Source organism: Limanda limanda, chromosome 5 (assembly GCF_963576545.1).
Source record: "Limanda limanda chromosome 5, fLimLim1.1, whole genome shotgun sequence".
NCBI lineage: Eukaryota > Metazoa > Chordata > Actinopteri > Pleuronectiformes > Pleuronectidae > Limanda > Limanda limanda.
The window spans coordinates 1,013,930-1,033,260 of record NC_083640.1 but is presented as its reverse complement, the minus strand read 5'-3'; the positions used below and the strand labels follow the sequence as shown (position 1 = coordinate 1,033,260).

At 48.9% G+C, this 19,331-nt stretch overlaps 1 protein-coding gene across 1 annotated transcript in view; it reads right to left on the bottom strand.

Moving 5' to 3' along the window:
* The window catches only part of cep120 (centrosomal protein 120), a 23,140-nt gene extending 5,519 nt beyond the window's left edge, over positions 1 to 17,621 (bottom strand). Inside the window, exons 1-19 of the mRNA XM_061071454.1 lie at positions 17,589 to 17,621; positions 17,130 to 17,196; positions 16,544 to 16,700; positions 15,659 to 15,773; positions 15,435 to 15,579; positions 14,526 to 14,674; positions 14,010 to 14,207; positions 10,790 to 11,014; positions 10,433 to 10,655; positions 10,079 to 10,262; positions 9,740 to 9,889; positions 9,303 to 9,488; positions 9,109 to 9,205; positions 8,574 to 8,735; positions 8,244 to 8,333; positions 8,063 to 8,155; positions 7,807 to 7,968; positions 7,587 to 7,709; positions 7,068 to 7,166 (exon numbers count right to left, since the gene is read on the bottom strand). Coding sequence (XP_060927437.1) covers positions 7,068 to 7,166; positions 7,587 to 7,709; positions 7,807 to 7,968; positions 8,063 to 8,155; positions 8,244 to 8,333; positions 8,574 to 8,735; positions 9,109 to 9,205; positions 9,303 to 9,488; positions 9,740 to 9,889; positions 10,079 to 10,262; positions 10,433 to 10,655; positions 10,790 to 11,014; positions 14,010 to 14,207; positions 14,526 to 14,674; positions 15,435 to 15,579; positions 15,659 to 15,773; positions 16,544 to 16,700; positions 17,130 to 17,178 — 2,607 coding nt within the window. The 5' untranslated portion in view covers positions 17,179 to 17,196; positions 17,589 to 17,621. The remainder of the gene's footprint in view (positions 1 to 7,067; positions 7,167 to 7,586; positions 7,710 to 7,806; positions 7,969 to 8,062; positions 8,156 to 8,243; positions 8,334 to 8,573; positions 8,736 to 9,108; positions 9,206 to 9,302; positions 9,489 to 9,739; positions 9,890 to 10,078; positions 10,263 to 10,432; positions 10,656 to 10,789; positions 11,015 to 14,009; positions 14,208 to 14,525; positions 14,675 to 15,434; positions 15,580 to 15,658; positions 15,774 to 16,543; positions 16,701 to 17,129; positions 17,197 to 17,588) is intronic.
* Positions 17,622 to 19,331: the final 1,710 nt, after the last annotated feature.

Sequence of the window (19,331 nt, the reverse complement as noted above, 5' to 3'; positions counted from 1 at the left end):
TCACGTGCACGGACGCCGCTCCTACACGGACGCCGCTCTCACATGCACGGACGCCGCTCTCACGTGCACGGACGCCGCTCCTACACGGACGCCGCTCTCACGTGCACGGACGCCGCTCCTACACGGACGCCGCTCTCACGTGCACGGACGCCGCTCTCACGTGCACGGACGCCACTCTCACGTGCACGGACGCCGCTCTCACGTGCACGGACGCCGCTCTCAGACGAGAGACAGACGAGCTGCAGCTGAAACCACGAGGTCTGTAACAACTTTATGGACGATGGCACAAGTGAGTGTGTGGCAAACATCTGCTGTTCTCAGATTTATACAAATTACAAAAGGATGAGAATAAGAGACACAGCTAAAGATTTATATAATATAATATATATATGTTTTATATCTATGCCCGACCTCACATCAGCTGAATTATTCTCTGATTAGAAACGTTGGAGTTTGTTGCCGTCGGTTTCTCAGATTTAACTTCTGTGATTCTTTTTAAAACTTTATGATCTTTTACTTGAGCTTTAAAAACCTGTTTCTTTCATCTTTGTTCCAATATTTTTGCTCTGAAAAGACAAACTCAAGCTTCTTGTCCCAATATTATGGATTTAAAAACTCTCTGATCTCATACCTCACCGCTGCCCCCCCCCCCCCCCCCCCGGGCCTCCTGGGTTGAAAGCACATTATCCCTCCCACAAGAATTTTTATGATCCGACCTGAGCTACACATCACGCCAAGCGAAGGGCGAGAGAGAGAGTGAAGCGGCCGAGAGAGAGAGTGAAGCGGCCGAGAGAGAGTGTGAAGCGGCCGAGAGAGAGAGTGAAGCGGCGAGAGAGAGAGAGAGAGTGAAGCGGCGAGAGAGAGAGTGAAGCGGCCGAGAGAGAGAGTGAAGCGGCGAGAGAGAGAGTGAAGCGGCCGAGAGAGAGAGTGAAGCGGCCGAGAGAGAGAGTGAAGCGGCCGAGAGAGAGAGTGAAGCGGCCGAGAGAGAGAGTGAAGCGGCCGAGAGAGAGAGTGAAGCGGCCTAGAGAGAGAGTGAAGCGGCCGAGAGAGAGAGTGAAGCGGTCGAGAGAGAGAGTGAAGCGGCCGAGAGAGAGAGTGAAGCGGCGGAGAGAGAGAGTGAAGCGGCGAGAGAGAGAGTGAAGCGGCCGAGAGAGAGAGTGAAGCGGCAGAGAGAGAGAGTGAAGCGGCGAGAGCGAGAGAGAGTGAAGCGGTCGAGAGAGAGAGTGAAGCGGCCGAGAGAGAGAGTGAAGCGGCCGAGAGAGAGAGTGAAGCGGCGAGAGAGAGAGTGAAGCGGCGAGAGAGAGAGTGAAGCGGCCGAGAGAGAGAGTGAAGCGGCGAGAGAGAGAGTGAAGCGGCGAGAGAGAGAGTGAAGCGGCCGAGAGAGAGAGTGAAGCGGCCGAGAGAGAGAGTGAAGCGGCGAGAGAGAGAGTGAAGCGGCCGAGAGAGAGAGTGAAGCGGCGAGAGAGAGAGTGAAGCGGCGAGAGAGAGAGTGAGGCGGCCGAGAGAGAGAGTGAAGCGGCCGAGAGAGAGAGTGAAGCGGGCGAGAGAGAGAGTGAAGCGGCGAGAGAGAGTGAAGCGGCCGAGAGAGAGAGTGAAGCGGCCGAGAGAGAGAGTGAAGCGGCCGAGAGAGAGAGTGAAGCGGCGAGAGAGAGAGTGAAGCGGCCGAGAGAGAGAGTGAAGCGGCCGAGAGAGAGAGTGAAGCGGCCTAGAGAGAGAGTGAAGCGGCCGAGAGAGAGAGTGAAGCGGTCGAGAGAGAGAGTGAAGCGGCGAGAGAGAGAGTGAAGCGGCGAGAGAGAGAGTGAAGCGGCGAGAGAGAGAGTGAAGCGGCCGAGAGAGAGAGTGAAGCGGCGAGAGAGAGAGTGAAGCGGCGAGAGAGAGAGTGAGGCGGCCGAGAGAGAGAGTGAAGCGGCCGAGAGAGAGAGTGAAGCGGCGAGAGAGAGAGTGAAGCGGCCGAGAGAGAGAGTGAAGCGGCGAGAGAGAGAGAGAGTGAAGCGGCGAGAGAGAGAGTGAAGCGGCCGAGAGAGAGAGTGAAGCGGCGAGAGAGAGAGTGAAGCGGCCGAGAGAGAGAGTGAAGCGGCCGAGAGAGAGTGTGAAGCGGCCGAGAGAGAGAGTGAAGCGGCGAGAGAGAGAGTGAAGCGGCGAGAGAGAGAGTGAAGCGGCCGAGAGAGAGAGTGAAGCGGCCGAGAGAGAGAGTGAAGCGGCCGAGAGAGAGAGTGAAGCGGCCGAGAGAGAGAGTGAAGCGGCCTAGAGAGAGAGTGAAGCGGCCGAGAGAGAGAGTGAAGCGGTCGAGAGAGAGAGTGAAGCGGCGAGAGAGAGAGTGAAGCGGCGAGAGAGAGAGTGAAGCGGCGAGAGCGAGAGAGAGTGAAGCGGCGAGAGAGAGAGTGAAGCGGCCGAGAGAGAGAGTGAAGCGGCCGAGAGAGAGAGTGAAGCGGCGAGAGAGAGAGTGAAGCGGCGAGAGAGAGAGTGAAGCGGCGAGAGAGAGAGTGAAGCGGGCGAGAGAGAGAGTGAAGCGGCCGAGAGAGAGAGTGAAGCGGCCGAGAGAGAGAGTGAAGCGGCCGAGAGAGAGAGTGAAGCGGCGAGAGAGAGAGTGAAGCGGCGAGAGAGAGAGTGAAGCGGCGAGAGAGAGAGTGAAGCGGCGAGAGAGAGAGTGAAGCGGCGAGAGAGAGAGTGAAGCGGCGAGAGAGAGAGTGAAGCGGCCGAGAGAGAGAGTGAAGCGGGCGAGAGGGAGAGTGAAGCGGGCGAGAGGGAGAGTGAAGCGGACGAGAGAGAGAGTGAAGCGGCGAGAGAGAGAGTGAAGCGGCGAGAGAGAGAGTGAAGCGGCCGAGAGAGAGAGTGAAGCGGCCGAGAGAGAGAGTGAAGCGGCCGAGAGAGAGAGTGAAGCGGCGAGAGAGAGAGTGAAGCGGCCGAGAGAGAGAGTGAAGCGGTCGAGAGAGAGAGTGAAGCGGCCGAGAGAGAGAGTGAAGCGGCGAGAGCGAGAGAGAGTGAAGCGGCCGAGAGAGAGAGTGAAGCGGCCGAGAGAGAGAGTGAAGCGGCGAGAGAGAGAGTGAAGCGGCCGAGAGAGAGAGTGAAGCGGCCGAGAGAGAGAGTGAAGCGGCGAGAGAGAGAGTGAAGCGGCCGAGAGAGAGAGTGAAGCGGCGAGAGCGAGAGTGAAGCGGCGAGAGAGAGAGTGAAGCGGCGAGAGAGAGAGTGAAGCGGCCGAGAGAGAGAGTGAAGCGGCGAGAGAGAGAGTGAAGCGGCCGAGAGAGAGAGTGAAGCGGCGAGAGCGAGAGAGAGTGAAGCGGCGAGAGAGAGAGTGAAGCGGCCGAGAGAGAGAGTGAAGCGGCCGAGAGAGAGAGTGAAGCGGCCGAGAGAGAGAGTGAAGCGGCCGAGAGAGAGAGTGAAGCGGCGAGAGAGAGAGTGAAGCGGCCGAGAGAGAGAGTGAAGCGGCGAGAGCGAGAGAGAGTGAAGCGGCGAGAGAGAGAGTGAAGCGGCCGAGAGAGAGAGTGAAGCGGCCGAGAGAGAGAGTGAAGCGGCGAGAGAGAGAGTGAAGCGGCGAGAGAGAGAGTGAAGCGGCCGAGAGAGAGAGTGAAGCGGCGAGAGCGAGAGAGAGTGAAGCGGCGAGAGAGAGAGTGAAGCGGCCGAGAGAGAGAGTGAAGCGGCCGAGAGAGAGAGTGAAGCGGCCGAGAGAGAGAGTGAAGCGGCCGAGAGAGAGAGTGAAGCGGCCGAGAGAGAGAGTGAAGCGGCCGAGAGAGAGAGTGAAGCGGTCGAGAGAGAGAGTGAAGCAGCGAGAGAGAGAGTGAAGCGGCCGAGAGAGAGAGTGAAGCGGCCGAGAGAGAGAGTGAAGCAGCGAGAGAGAGAGTGAAGCGGTCGAGAGAGAGAGTGAAGCGGCCGAGAGAGAGAGTGAAGCGGCGAGAGCGAGAGAGAGTGAAGCGGCCGAGAGAGAGAGTGAAGCGGCCGAGAGAGAGAGTGAAGCGGCGAGAGAGAGAGTGAAGCGGCCGAGAGAGAGAGTGAAGCGGCCGAGAGAGAGAGTGAAGCGGCGAGAGAGAGAGTGAAGCGGCCGAGAGAGAGAGTGAAGCGGCGAGAGCGAGAGTGAAGCGGCCGAGAGAGAGAGTGAAGCGGCCGAGAGAGAGAGTGAAGCGGCGAGAGAGAGAGTGAAGCGGCCGAGAGAGAGAGTGAAGCGGCGAGAGCGAGAGAGAGTGAAGCGGCCGAGAGAGAGAGTGAAGCGGCCGAGAGAGAGAGTGAAGCGGCCGAGAGAGAGAGTGAAGCGGCCGAGAGAGAGAGTGAAGCGGGCGAGAGAGAGAGTGAAGCGGGCGAGAGAGAGAGTGAAGCGGCCGAGAGAGAGAGTGAAGCGGCCGAGAGAGAGAGTGAAGCGGCCGAGAGAGAGAGTGAAGCGGGCGAGAGAGAGAGTGAAGCGGCCGAGAGAGAGAGTGAAGCGGCCGAGAGAGAGAGTGAAGCGGCCTAGAGAGAGAGTGAAGCGGCCGAGAGAGAGAGTGAAGCGGCCTAGAGAGAGAGTGAAGCGGCCGAGAGAGAGAGTGAAGCGGGCGAGAGAGAGAGTGAAGCGGCCGAGAGAGAGAGTGAAGCGGCCGAGAGAGAGAGTGAAGCGGCCTAGAGAGAGAGTGAAGCGGCCGAGAGAGAGAGTGAAGCGGCCTAGAGAGAGAGTGAAGCGGCCGAGAGAGAGAGTGAAGCGGCCTAGAGAGAGAGTGAAGCGGCCGAGAGAGAGAGTGAAGCGGCGAGAGAGAGAGTGAAGCGGCCGAGAGAGAGAGTGAAGCGGCCGAGAGAGAGAGTGAAGCGGCCGAGAGAGAGAGTGAAGCGGCGAGAGAGAGAGTGAAGCGGCGAGAGAGAGAGTGAAGCGGCGAGAGAGAGAGTGAAGCGGCGAGAGAGAGAGTGAAGCGGCCGAGAGAGAGAGTGAAGCGGCCTAGAGAGAGAGTGAAGCGGCCGAGAGAGAGAGTGAAGCGGCCGAGAGAGAGAGTGAAGCGGGCGAGAGAGAGAGTGAAGCGGGCGAGAGAGAGAGTGAAGCGGCCGAGAGAGAGAGTGAAGCGGCCTAGAGAGAGAGTGAAGCGGCCGAGAGAGAGAGTGAAGCGGGCGAGAGAGAGAGTGAAGCGGCCGAGAGAGAGAGTGAAGCGGCCGAGAGAGAGAGTGAAGCGGCCTAGAGAGAGAGTGAAGCGGCCGAGAGAGAGAGTGAAGCGGCGAGAGAGAGAGTGAAGCGGCTGAGAGAGAGAGTGAAGCGGTCGAGAGAGAGAGTGAAGCGGCCGAGAGAGAGAGTGAAGCGGGCGAGAGAGAGAGTGAAGCGGCGAGAGAAACCAAACAAGCTCCGACTTTACAATCCAAGATGGACGCTCGTGTAAACACGCGCTGAGATTTCATAACGAGAGAGAGAGTGACGTGTGAACGGCTAGCGCCCGGCTAGCGTGTTGCTCAACGCAACCCCAGGGATGATTAATAGGCAGAGGGGGGGGGGGGCACTCAGCGCCAAACCCCCCCGAGCCGCATTAATCACACTGTGTTTTCTTAACCATGATGTGGCACTTAGAGGGAGGGGGGGAGGGGGGGGATGAGGAGGAAAGAAAATAAAGGATAAAAAGGAAAAGAAATGAAATGAAATAACATAATATAATAGAGTGAGAGAATTAAAGACAGACAAGGGAGAGGAGGAGGTAAAGAAAGAGAGGAAGAGAGGGAAAAGGATAAAAGGTAAAGACAGAGATCGAGACTTCAGTAAAGGGAGGGAGGGAGGGGGGGAGAGACAGAGAGAGGGAGGGAGAGAGAGAGGGAGACAGAGAGGGAGAGAGAGAGGGAGACAGAGAGAGAGGGAGAGAGGGGGGGGGTCTGTCCTGTTCTCCAGCTGGTTAACGTCAGTAACAGTTATTAGTTTGTCAGATAAAGTCTGTGTGTTTACATTAGTCATAAAGCCCCACTTAGTGCCCTGCGTGTGAGTGTGTGTGTGTGTGAGTGTGTGTCTGTGAGTGAGTGTGTGTGTGTGTGTGTGTCTGTGTGTGTGTGTGTGTGTCTCTGTGTGTGTGTGAGTGTGTGTGTGTCTCTGTGTGTGTGTGTGTCTCTGTGTGTGTGTGTGTGTGTGGCTCTGTGTGTGTGTGTGTGTGTGGCTCTCACACATTTCATTGTCTACTTCACCTCAGATAAATATTTGGCTCTTATGTAAAAACACACCTGTCTTTTTTTTTTTTTACTCCTTCTCTCTCTCGCACGCACACACACACACACACGCACACACACACACACACGCACACACACACACACACACACACGTCTCTTGTTATTATCTTGTGTGTCCAGACTATCATTGGTCAGAAAACCTCTGTGGTTTAGTTTCATAAGATTAAAAACACGACGTCACCATCTGAGCGTCTCACTGCTCGACCAATCAGGAGCCAGTCTCAGCTGTCAATCATGTATCTTCTGAATAACTGAGGTCACTCAGAGTTCGATCTGAAACGACGTTCGTTCGAGTTGTGATAAATCTTCATGGGTATTTTTACTTTTGATAACTTTGCAGATCTGAATACTTTGAGTATTTCCTGTATCACAGCTCCTTCACACACACACACACGCTGTGATCATCAGCTGAGTGATGGCGGCGGCGCTGAGCTTCCTGAGTTTCCTCCGCTGGCTGCGTGTCTCTACACAGAGCGGCTGGATGTCCTCACACTGTCAGCTCGTCTCCAGCAGCTGATCAACAACCTGCAGAGAGACACGAGACCCGACGGGACGGACGAGTCTCAGCAGCTCGACCACGGCGTCCGGATCCCGTTGGAGTTCTGTTCGTTCCTCCCTCATGTTTCTGTGCAGCGACGGCTCGTGAACATTTAAACTGAGCTTCAGTGATTCTCCAGAAACATCCTCTGTGACGGACTCAAGGAAACTCAGACTTCCAACTTCCTCCTGTTTGTTTCCTTCTCTCACTTCTGAGAAACGATAAACCACTGAATCAACTGTATTCTGAAGATATTGAATAACTTCAGATGAGAGTTCCTCTGTTTCCTCCGACTAGAGGCTGAGAAGCTGAGATCGTTTCCAAGTTTAAACTTTGCACTAACACAGTTTTGACAGAGAAAACGCTGAGTCAGCAGTACCTGTTTGAACCGGGCCAGTTCCTTTAAGGCCCGCCCCCACTGCTGCTTGTAGTGAAGCTTGGACTTGGTGGTGGACTCCAGCTTCCTCTCCAGCTCCACCTGAACCACCAGACAAAAAGAGGATTATTTTTATCATTATTATTATGAATCAGTCAACATGTCATGGTTAAAATATGTCATTTTATATTGCAATTACAATTTTTCAGTAGTAAAATAGTTTTTTCAACATTAAACGATTAAAAATCCAAAGAAAAATGTAAATAGGTTTAGGATAATAAAAAAATGTGTATTCATCATATAAAAATACATAAGTGAATTTATAAATCAACAAATGAATGAAATTTAAAAATACAAAAAGAGAGAAATTCACTAGATTTACTGAATTTTGAATTTAACAGATTATAATCAGACTTAAGAAAGTTTCCTTCCTCATTTCCATTTCTCAGCTGTTGGTTCTCCCGACTGAACAATCTTCTACATGTGTGTGTAATGACTCGTCCTGACGCCAGGTGTCATCACCTTCTCGAGCTTCAGCAGGTTGACCTCTGACTGGAGGCCGACCTCAGGCCTCATGTACTGTTGTTCTCTGAACAGATGGAATTCTTTCTCCAGCTGTTTGTACCGAGCCTCAGCGTCTGAAACCTGCTCAGCACAAACAGACGAGTAGAAGAAGTTATTATTTGTGAATGGACTCTGACACAGAGAGCGGGTTCTGAGTCTCCTCCTCCTCCTCCTCCACCTGCTGCAGCAGCCGCCCTCTCTCCTCCTCCACCAGTCGCTCCTTGTCTCTCTCCAGCGCCCCCCGGTGGTCAGCGTCCTGCTGCAGCCTGCGGCCGGCCTCCTGCAGCTCCCTCTGGCTCAGCTCGTGCTCCGCTCGCAGGTCCCGCTGCAGCCGCTGGGTCTGGACACACGAGCTCAACGTATGAAACACTGGTGATTGGACAGGAGACGTTCAACAGAGTGAAACCAGGAACTGAAGAAAGAGGAACACCCACCTGGAGCTCGCCCTCCGACAACTGTTTCTCTCTTTTCTCCAGATCACACAGAGTTTTCTGCAGCTGCTCCTCCAGCAGGTTGAACTCCACCTCCTACAGACGGAGAGAGAGAGACGAGTCGTTAGAGTGGCGTCCGTCTGACGAGGGTCCGGTGTTCAGCTGAGGCGTCGACTCTCTTCACCTTCTTCTTGACCAGAGCTTCTCTCTCTCTGTCCCTCCTCCTCCACTCCTCGGCCAGCGCCTGCATGTGGCTCAGCTCCTTCTCCTTCAACTGAAAACATGAACACTTGTATCACATTCAACAGAACATGAAAACATCAGCATGAAGGAGAAGAATCATCAAACATCTGATTAACTTCAGTCACATGTTTAGAGATCAAAGTCAAACTTTGTGGTTCAGAGTCAGAAAAACATTTTCTATAAACTTGTTTCCTGTTGCAGAGAAGATGTGTAAATCATGTTTGTGTTTGTGTTGATGAGAACCTGTGGGTGTGATCACAGCTGTTCTCACCTGATCATCGAACAGATCCTCCTGCTCCTCCTTCCACAGCTCCAGCTCCAGGGCCGTGCGGTACTCCAGGGTGTCTCTGGGGGCCGGGGGGGCCACGGGGGCCGGGGGCAGGCTGGGAGCTGCAGGGTGGGGGGGTGGTCGTGTCGGGGATTCAAGTTCAACCTGAGAGAACAGAGTAAAAACATCTGATCATGATTTTACTAACTTCTCATCTTACATCCAAGTTTTAAAAATCCATGAAGAGATTTTTAAAGATGAAAACTGCTGATGTATGAAAACCCCCCGAGAACGATACGCTGTTCCACTCCAGACCAGCAGGTGGCGATAAAACACACAATAGGAAACTGTGACGATGCCATCGAGGGCGTCGAAGTGACCGAACACAAGGAGATGATATTTCTGGAGCTCAACTGGACGATAACAACAAATGAAACCAAGATGGACGACACTGTTGACGCTGCTGACCCCTGCAGGTCACTCTGGGTATTAATTCGACTTCTGGTTTCACGTGGACGTTCCCACCCGGCTGTGTCACCTGAGTCGAGTCGGACAGGAGGACCTCTCTGGCTTTGACCAGTCCCAGGTCTTCCAGAGTCGCCAGGTAGCTCAACTCCGCCACTTTCTCCGAGGGCCTGGGGGGGGGGGGGGGGGGGGGTGGGGGGACACACAGAGGTTAAACAGACGTGAACCACCAGGTTAGGGTCAGTGTTGTGTAGTGTGGTGTGTTACCGGTGTGTGTTCCCCACGGGGACTCGGTCCTGGTGAGTCTGTCTCCAGGGTCTCGGGTCTCCGGTGGTGGTCTGCAGGCGGCTCCGGTCCGAGCTCAGCAGCTGGGACAGCTGGACGGAGGCTCGTCCAATCAGCTGCTCCCTGCTGGACGGGTCCTTGTGCCACAGCTCCACCACCAGAGGGACCCTGCACAACACACACACACACACACACACACACACTGAACCAGACTGCAGGACTCACATCACAAACACTGCCCTGTAGCACCACCTGCTGGTCAAAAAGTAACATGGCAATTTTTCTTTACCCTAGACTGGGGCCTTTATATTGAAACACTTTATATTTCCTTCAGGTGCAGATCCTCTCTACGGAGGCAGCCATGTTCTACCCCCCCCCCCCCCCCCCCCACGGGCACGTTGAGGTGAACCAGTTCCTACCGGAGAAACGTGTCCTGCAGTTGCTGTGGCAACGCAGCGAAGTCGAAGGCGCAGTAAGACTGAGGCAGAGACACCTCCATGTTCCTCTGCAGCTCCACAGGAGGACTGGTCCTGATGGGAGCTGCGCTGCCGAAGAACTGGTACGAGTATCTGAAACCAAACAGAACCATCATCACACACGGGTCTGTGCTCTGTGACTGGGACTGGAACCTGTGACATGACCTGGGACGGTTCATCACAGAATCTGGTTTAACTCTTTTGTGGACTAAGATGGTTTTTTGTTATTTTTGTATTAGTTTTGATAATAAAACATTTAAATCGTCTGGTGAGGTTTGTCACCTGAGCGTAGCAGCGATGGGGTGAACGAGGCCGACGCCCCTCAGGCTGCGCAGGTCCAGAGAGAAGCAGTAGTGATGGGCGGAGGAGGGGATGGACACCTTGGGAGCAGAAACGCTGACGGACGAAGCTCCGCCCTCGGCTGCGGCTTCGGTCCGACTCTGCAGCTGCACGGGAACATCTGCATCTGGACACGGGAACAAGCACAAGGTCAACATGTGGAACCGGCTGGGACCTGAGGTCTGGGACCTGAGGTCTGGGACCTGAGGTCTGGGACCTGAGGTCTGGGACCTGAGGTCTGGGACCTGAGGTCCGGGACCTGAGGTCTGGGATGTGGAGTCGTGTGTGGAGCTTCACCGGTCGCTCTGGTCTGTTCTCGGCCTCGTTGAAGCTCGACCAGCAGACTCTCGGCCTCGCTCTCTGTGTGAGAGGCATCAGGAGGAAGAGGAGGACCGGGGGGGGGGGAGTCGGGGGGGTTTCTGACTGGAGAGGAGCTCCGAGGTCTCTGTTCAACAGGAGGAACCGAGGGAGGAGGGATGAACTTTGTCCGAGCTCCACTTCCTTCTTTATTTCCTAAAGACTGGAGGAAACACAGAAACTGTTCAGTGTTGTTTTTGTACCAAAGTTGTGATTTTTAATGTAAAGCTGCAAAAACTGGAGAAAAGAACATAAAGAAAACAGAACCCAGAGGTTGGGGATGAAGGAACTTTGAACCTGTGGTGTTGCCTCCTCTCTCCTCAGAGTCACGGCCACGCCCACGGTCGGCTGCAGGTCGGCAGGAAGTGACGGCAGTTTCTCTTTGGTGCGATTCGGAGGTTTGAGATCAAACGCTCCCTCCATCGTCGCTCCCTTGTTCTCAAGATCCACAGAAACTACAGAGAGAGCCGAGAGGGACACGTCGGTGCTGCCCAGGGAGTGGTTCCCACAGCACAGGTGGATCTGAGGAGGGACCAGGACATGGTGAGACATGAGGACACATGATGAGACATGATGAGACATGAGGAGACATGATGAGACATGATGAGACATGATGAGACATGATGAGACATGATGAGACATGAAGAGACATGATGAGACATGATGAGACATGAGGAGACATGAGGAGACATGATGAGACATGATGAGACATGATGAGACATGATGAGACATGATGAGACATGATGAGACATGAAGAGACATGATGAGACATGAGGACACATGAAGAGACATGATGAGACATGATGAGACATGATGAGACATGAGGAGACATGAAGAGACATGAAGAGACATGATGAGACATGATGAGACATGAAGAGACATGATGAGACATGATGAGACATGAAGAGACATGAAGAGACATGAGGAGACATGATGAGACATGAAGAGACATGAAGAGACATGGTGAGACATGATGAGACATGAAGAGACATGATGAGACGTGGAGAGACATGAAGAGACATGATGAGACATGAGGAGACATGATGACACATGAAGAGACATGATGAGACATGATGAGACATGAAGAGACATGATGAAACATGATGAGACATGAAGAGACATGATGAGACATGATGAGACATGAAGAGACATGATGAGACATGATGAGACATGATGAGACATGAAGAGACATGATGAGACATGATGAGACATGAAGAGACATGAAGAGACATGATGAGACATGATGAGACATGAAGAGACATGATGAGACATGATGAGACATGAAGAGACATGATGAGACATGAAGAGACATGATGAGACATGAAGAGACATGAAGAGACATGATGAGACATGATGAGACATGAAGAGACATGATGAGACATGATGAGACATGAAGAGACATGATGAGACATGATGAGACATGAAGAGACATGATGAGACATGATGACACATGATGAGACATGAAGAGACATGATGAGACATGATGAGACATGATGAGACATGATGAGACATGATGAGACATGAGGAGACATGAGGAGACATGAGGAGACATGAAGAGACATGATGAGACATGAGGAGACATGAAGAGACATGAAGAGACATGATGAGACATGATGAGACATGATGAGACATGAAGAGACATGATGACACATGATGACACATGAGGAGACATGATGAGACATGAAGAGACATGATGACACATGATGAGACATGAAGAGACATGATGAGACATGATGAGACATGATGAGACATGAAGAGACATGATGACACATTATGACACATGATGAGACATGATGAGACATGAAGAGACATGAAGAGACATGATGAGACATGAAGAGACATGATGACACATGATGAGACATGAAGAGACATGATGAGACATGAAGAGACATGATGAGACATGATGAGACATGATGACACATGATGAGACATGAAGAGACATGATGACACATGATGAGACATGAGGAGACATGGTGAGACATGAGGAGACATGAAGAGACATGATGAGACATGATGAGACATGATGACACATGATGAGACATGAAGAGACATGAGACATGAAGAGACATGAAGAGACATGAAGAGACATGATGAGACATGAAGAGACATGAAGAGACATGAAGAGACATGAAGAGACATGATGAGACATGATGAGACATGAAGAGACATGATGAGACATGAAGAGACATGAAGAGACATGGTGAGACATGAGACATGATGAGACATGAAGAGACATGAAGAGACATGAAGAGACATGAAGAGACATGATGAGACATGAGGAGACATGAAGAGACATGAAGAGACATGAAGAGACATGATGAGACATGAAGAGACATGAAGAGACATGAGGAGACATGAAGAGACATGATGAGACATGATGAGACATGAAGAGACATGATGAGACATGATGAGACATGAAGAGACATGATGAGACATGATGAGACATGAAGAGACATGATGAGACATGATGAGACATGATGAGACATGAAGAGACATGATGAGACATGAGGAGACATGATGAGACATGAAGAGACATGATGAGACATGATGAGACATGATGAGACATGAAGAGACATGATGAGACATGATGAGACATGAAGAGACATGATGAGACATGAACAGACATGATGAGACATGATGAGACATGATGAGACACGGTGATTAGGGTTGCAAAATTCCGGGAATATTCAAACTTGGAAACTTTCCATGGGAATATACGGGAATATACGGGAATAAACGGGAATTAACGGGAATAAACTGGAAACGTTGTGGGTAATTTATACTAACTGTATTTACCTTGTCATATACAGACATAAATATAAACATTTTGTTGTGTCATAGGCTGATTTGAGCCCTGAGGAAACTTTGGGCACTTGACTATATGCTTCTGCATCGTTGTGTCATTCTTAACATAGGTCTTTGCACAGTATTTGCAAATGTACACAGCCTTTCCTTCTACATTGGATGAGGTGAAATGTCTCCACACATGAGAGAGTGCACGTGGCATTGTTCTGTAGAATAAGATGAGAAAAAAGTTTGTAAAAAAACACTAATGCGATGCCAGAGATATAAATAGTTAGCCAAACAATTGGAATCGTCTGTAAACATATTTTACAATTGATGGATAAATGAATGGAAATAGTCTAGATGAACAGATGAACAATCCTCAATCAGCATGCTCATATATTTTCCCAGTAATATCATGGAAACTTACCTGACTAGTCCTGCACTCTACAGCAGGCCTCAGTAGCCCTGCTGTAGAGTGAAGCATGCTGGGAGTTATCTGTGCATGTGATGGAAGAATGCACAGTGGAGGGTTGAAACTCTACGTTCCATACATCTTTAAAATAGAGTTTTGAAGGATGTTTTTATTGGTCAGCATTTAATTTGCGTATTTTTTTTTTCAAAATTCCCAAAATTCCCGAGCTAAACTTCCCATGGAAAGTTTCATGATGACACATGATGCATGAGCGGTAACCCGGGTGAGGAGTCGTCTCTCAGACCTTTAGTCTCTCACCTGTAGGCTGGGCTGCTGGGACAGGAAGCTCTGCAGGACCTGTTTGCTGCTGCGGATGTGCACGGAGGCGCGCTCCGGCTCGAAGTCGGGACTCAGCAGGTTGTGGAACGGCTCGCTGGTGATGTCGTTGCCCAGTAAAGAATAGTAGAAGAAGAACTCTGACCCCCCCGCTGACAGCTTCATCGTGCTGGGGATCAACTACAGGGAACAACACAACTGTCACGTGAAGATGGTGGTTTATTAATAAAAACTTATATAAAGTGAATGTTGTAATCTACAACATCTACAACAATTCAGCTTTTCTCAGGTGAAAGTGAAATTATTACAAATGTCTGTTACAGTTTTCATGTGATCACTTCAGAAGGATTTGTGTCTGATCAAAAGTCAAAACTCAAAACCACATGATGAAAATTTGAGAATCTTCAGGCGGAAAATATTTCTAAGTAACACTTATTATTATTAGATTCATATTTTTGATTCAACAGGACATTAGAAACGTGAGTCCTGTGTGTCTACCTGCTCCAGTTTGGTGGCGAAGGCGACGGTGACGGACAGGACGAACATGTCTCTGCAGTGAGCCGCAGGCCCGACCTGGTGGAAGCCCTGGTCTGAGACAAGCTCCGCCTCCAGTTTGTCTGGAAGCAGCTCAGCGACTGCAGGAGAACCTGGAGCAGGACCAGTGGGAGGAGACATCTCATTAACCATCCATAAAAAATATCTTTTCACCAAGATCGATGAATTCTTCTTTGGAAAATTCTGAAAATGTCAAAAACTCCCTCAACAGATGGTGAAGATTTCCGGATCAAAATCCAAAACTGAAAAATCCTTCCTGAGCCACAACAGAGTGTCGTGTTAATCTGAACAGAAGCTTTTGTGTACTGCTGCTAAATATGAGACAACTGACAAAAGAACTCATAACTTATACATGAGTAACTGATGGGATTTCTAATTTTTAACTATAGGTTGTGTATGACAGAATTCCAACCAAATAAAGCTAGAAGTAGTTTTAGCTAGATATTATGCCTTCATACAAATTAATTTAATAACCGTTGCTGTTTAGTGCCAATAATGTATCTTTTAGTTGTCCTCATAATTAACTTTTTTGATATTAAAGCATATTTTCATTAGCTGTATTCAACATCAGACAGAATTCAAGGAGCAGTTTGAGTCAGGTCAAATCTACTGTTATAGTTATACCAAACCCCTGCTGTTCGGGGCCATTTTCAACTTCCTGCTGCTAACTTAATTAGCATAGGCTGTGATAATTGTCCATAGCTATGAATAACTCTTCATTGAATCTTTAAATAAAACACTTGATTGAACCAAAACCTTGGATCGGCTTCTCTCATATTTTAGGATAAACCAACACGCCTGACATAACGTACAAGAGAAACTGATGCAAACAGCAGAATGAACGGTGAAGACCTTGTCTGGGCGGGGCCTTCCTGGCTTTGAACCTATCAGGCGACGGCTCCGAGGCCTTGGCGTCGTTCTCCAGCAGCGTGGCGAGCAGCAGCGCCGGCCTCTGTTTGGAGTACTTGCTGGAGAGCAGTGGATACCAGCGCGGCTCCTGGGACACAAACACAGACTCAGCGGATGTCCCACGGCAGCAGGTGTGTCCTGGGACAGACGGAGGCGGAGACACTCACCTGTTTGACTTCCTGTACCGAGCGCAGGTCCAGGACGATGTAGCCGACGCCCTCTCGTGTCTTGCTGACGGCGTCGAGGGTGAAGCACTGGAGCTTGATGGGAGTTTTCTGAAGTCTGTGGGAACATCACAACGTCTCAGGTAGGGACGGGAATCTGCAGGGAGCTTCCGATACGATACTATCACGATACTGAGGTGGAGATACGATATGTATTGCGATTCGATATTACGATTTCCTGGGCTTTCTTTTGGTTATTTTTTTTTTAAATTCTGGACCATGGAAAAATGTTGAATCATTCCTTCAAATACAACACAGTCAAATTCACTTAGAGCTTTACAAGTTTTATTTCAAATATTAACATTAACTTAATGACTGCCGGGCAGCCAATAGAGAAAAGAAATAAAGATGTTCCCTATTATTGTATAGCCCCTGTCAACTGCACACAAACTGACAGATTAAGAAATGTAAGCCACTTAGGCTACTTTTAAACAATAAATAAAAGGTGAATTAAATAGAATGAATAAAAGTTTACTTAAAATATAAACTTTGAAATAAACAAAAAGTAGGCTATTGTTGTTTGCATGTAGGCGATGCAAAGCTAGTGCTTGGGTGTGTTTAGATTCTTGTGCAAAAACAAGAGCTGGTCAACATGCTCTGGGGTGATGTTGCTCCCCCCATATATCCCCCCCCCCCGATAAACCAATAAATATGTTTTTTAAAAATCGATTTGGGAGGCAGCATGGGGATTTAAAATCGTCATTCACAAGAATCGCGATTTGTAACTGAATCGATTTTTTCCCCCATCCCTAGTTACAGGTGTGTCTTCATCTAACCCTAACCCTGATGTGAGTTTGTAGTGTTGTCATGGTAACACTGGGGGCGGACCTGTGCTGGTGCAGCGTCCGGCGGTCCAGCTCCCACGCCAGCTCGCTGCTGAACTGAGGATTCTCCCGATGCTCCACCGGGTCGGTGGCCAGCTGCTCGCCGTCAAAGCTCGCCTGAACCACCAGGCGGAGACGAGGACTCTTCGGGAAGTGACGTCCTGAAGACAAGAGAGACACCCCCCCCCCCCCCCACAGAGCGGTTAGTAAGTCCCCAACGTGTGTTTGTTGTGTTGCATATTGCAATATGACACTGTTAACTGTTTTGCATTTAGCATTTCACTTTTTTACTTCACTTTTTATATCTTTTATCTTTTATATATTTTTATTCAGAAATGTTTATCTCAAAAATAAATGTTACTTTGTATAAATATTGGTAAAAAAGTGAGTAAATAAGAAGTAAACAGTGAGTAAATATATACTGGTTTCCCATTTTGTATTGCTCTCCTGTGCATGTTGTATTTATTGCGTTGTTATGTTTCTATGTTCATTGTTTGCACCAATAACCAGAGCAAATTCCTTGTATGTGTGAACGTACTTGGCAATAAAATACTTCTGATTCTGATTGTGTGTGTTGTGTTGTTTCTCACCTTCCAGAATAGACACAACAATCAGGAGTTGTTCAGTCCTAGTCGCCATGGCGTCATCAGGAAACACCTGATGGTCAACGGTCAGTTTGTTAGGAACCCAGCAGCGAGCAGTGGGCGGGGCTTGCTGAGGACTTCAATCTGCTCGAATCGTTACCAAAGTTTACAGAAAGTTAGAAAGTGGTGTAAATGTACGTATTCTGGAGTAATTTTAAATGGGCGTGGCAAATCGGCTCGACAGCGCCCCCTGGAACGCAGCTCCTGAGTTCACATGGACCGATCTTCACCAAAAACCGATACACAAGTGAATCATGACCAGACAAACAACACAATCCGGAAGTGCAACTTGCAAAACACAACAAACTGAGACTGGGAGAAACGCGAAGAAGCGATCAGAAGATTCAGAAACGATAATAAACACAGAGAAACATGAACACACGTTAATAACGAAGCGTCTCTGACCGTTGATGCAAACTGCCGCTTTGTTGTGAAGCTTTGGCGCCACCCATTTTGTTTTCCAAGCGGAAGTGATGCGTGTGCCGGGGACGTGTTGAGCGCCCTCTGCAGGCTGGAGGAACGACTCCAATAATACTGATGATAACGACTACTGTGATTTCTCCTTCATCCACTGCTGCTGCTACTAATACTAGTACTACTACTACTAGTACTACTAATACTACTAATACTAGTACTGCTGATACTAGTACTACTTATACTAGTACTACTAGTAATCCAACCAAAACAGGTACAACAACTACTACTGCTGCTAAAAATAAATTGTACTTCTCATACTACTACACCGCTATCGTGATAATCACACCAATATCACACAACTGAGATTAATGATAAATGAATATGACGAAATAAATAATTGTAGTACTAATTGTATTAGTAGTATTGTACTTGGTGTTGAAATTTAAGTATTGTTACTGTGAAATGTAATGTAATGTAATGAAATGTGCTTTATTTGCATCATTTTCAATGGTTAATTAAACTATAGAGTCTAAAATATTAAAATATATACGGCAAAACAGAAAAATATTAAAGAAAAGACTGAGAAAACTCAAAACTATTTTTGTGTTGATACTTTTGTGTGTTCGACCCTGAAGGGTTGAAAAGTATTAAGTAGGTGATGAAGATAAACACATTCATCACATTCACCAATACAAAGTTTCAAAATTAAAAACAGAGCTGAGACTATAATGAAATACAATGTAATAATAGCAGTATAATAACTAACTGATAGTAACTGTAATGTCTTCTCAGTTATAAGATGAATTGATGTTGTGTTATAGCCTTTTTAAAAGGTTTTAAGATTGTAAAAGTATCATAAGATCAAGATATGTTCAATTCTGTCGCAAAAAAACTCCATGTGTGAATTATTACATGTTTTACATGAGAATTCTCTTCGTTAATAAAGAGCAGGGCCACCTCAGAGAAATAAAACAGCACAGACAAGAGAATATATATAAACATCCTTTAATCATGATTGCCAAACATATGAATTAAGGCATATACAGTATAAAAAAGCAACAGCAGGTTTGATATTTATACGGTTTGAGTGAGTTATTAAATGGATCAACCAGGTGGATGAACTGAACTTACCAAGCAGCCTGTAGAAGACAACACTGTGTCTCCGTGACAGCATTTTGTAAACAGAGTTCATAGCACTATATTCAAGTAATAGAATGATCACTGATACTATGCAGGTAAGGTGTTGTGTAAGTGAGGCAGAGCTGCTGATAGACACACTTCTACTGTGAGGGAATTCACTGTGTGTGTCCTTCTGCTGCATCTGGTTGTGACTGTTGTGAGGTTGTAGCTTCCACATGATGTGATTCAGCATCAGGACTGTGTCTCTGGGTTCGTGTTGGCGGCTTCACCAAGGTGCAATATGTCAATGGAAGGTAGGGGGCAGAGTAGGGGGAGGATGGCAGAAGAAAACCTCACAGACCAAGTGTGCGATTAGAAGCATTTTGTACGATGTGTCATTAACGCTGCGAAGGGAAGAATATGTTTTTTCCAAATATCTGGCGACAGATCAGCACCATTTGAGACATCGACCATAAGTGTCTGTCGCCATCTCTCTGGTGCCCCCTAGAGGCGTCCTCCAGTAACACGCTCAGCACCGAGATCTCCTCGGGTCTCCGGTGGTTCGGTGGAGCTCAGCACCAGATCTCAGAGAGAGGGTCAAATGAAAGATTG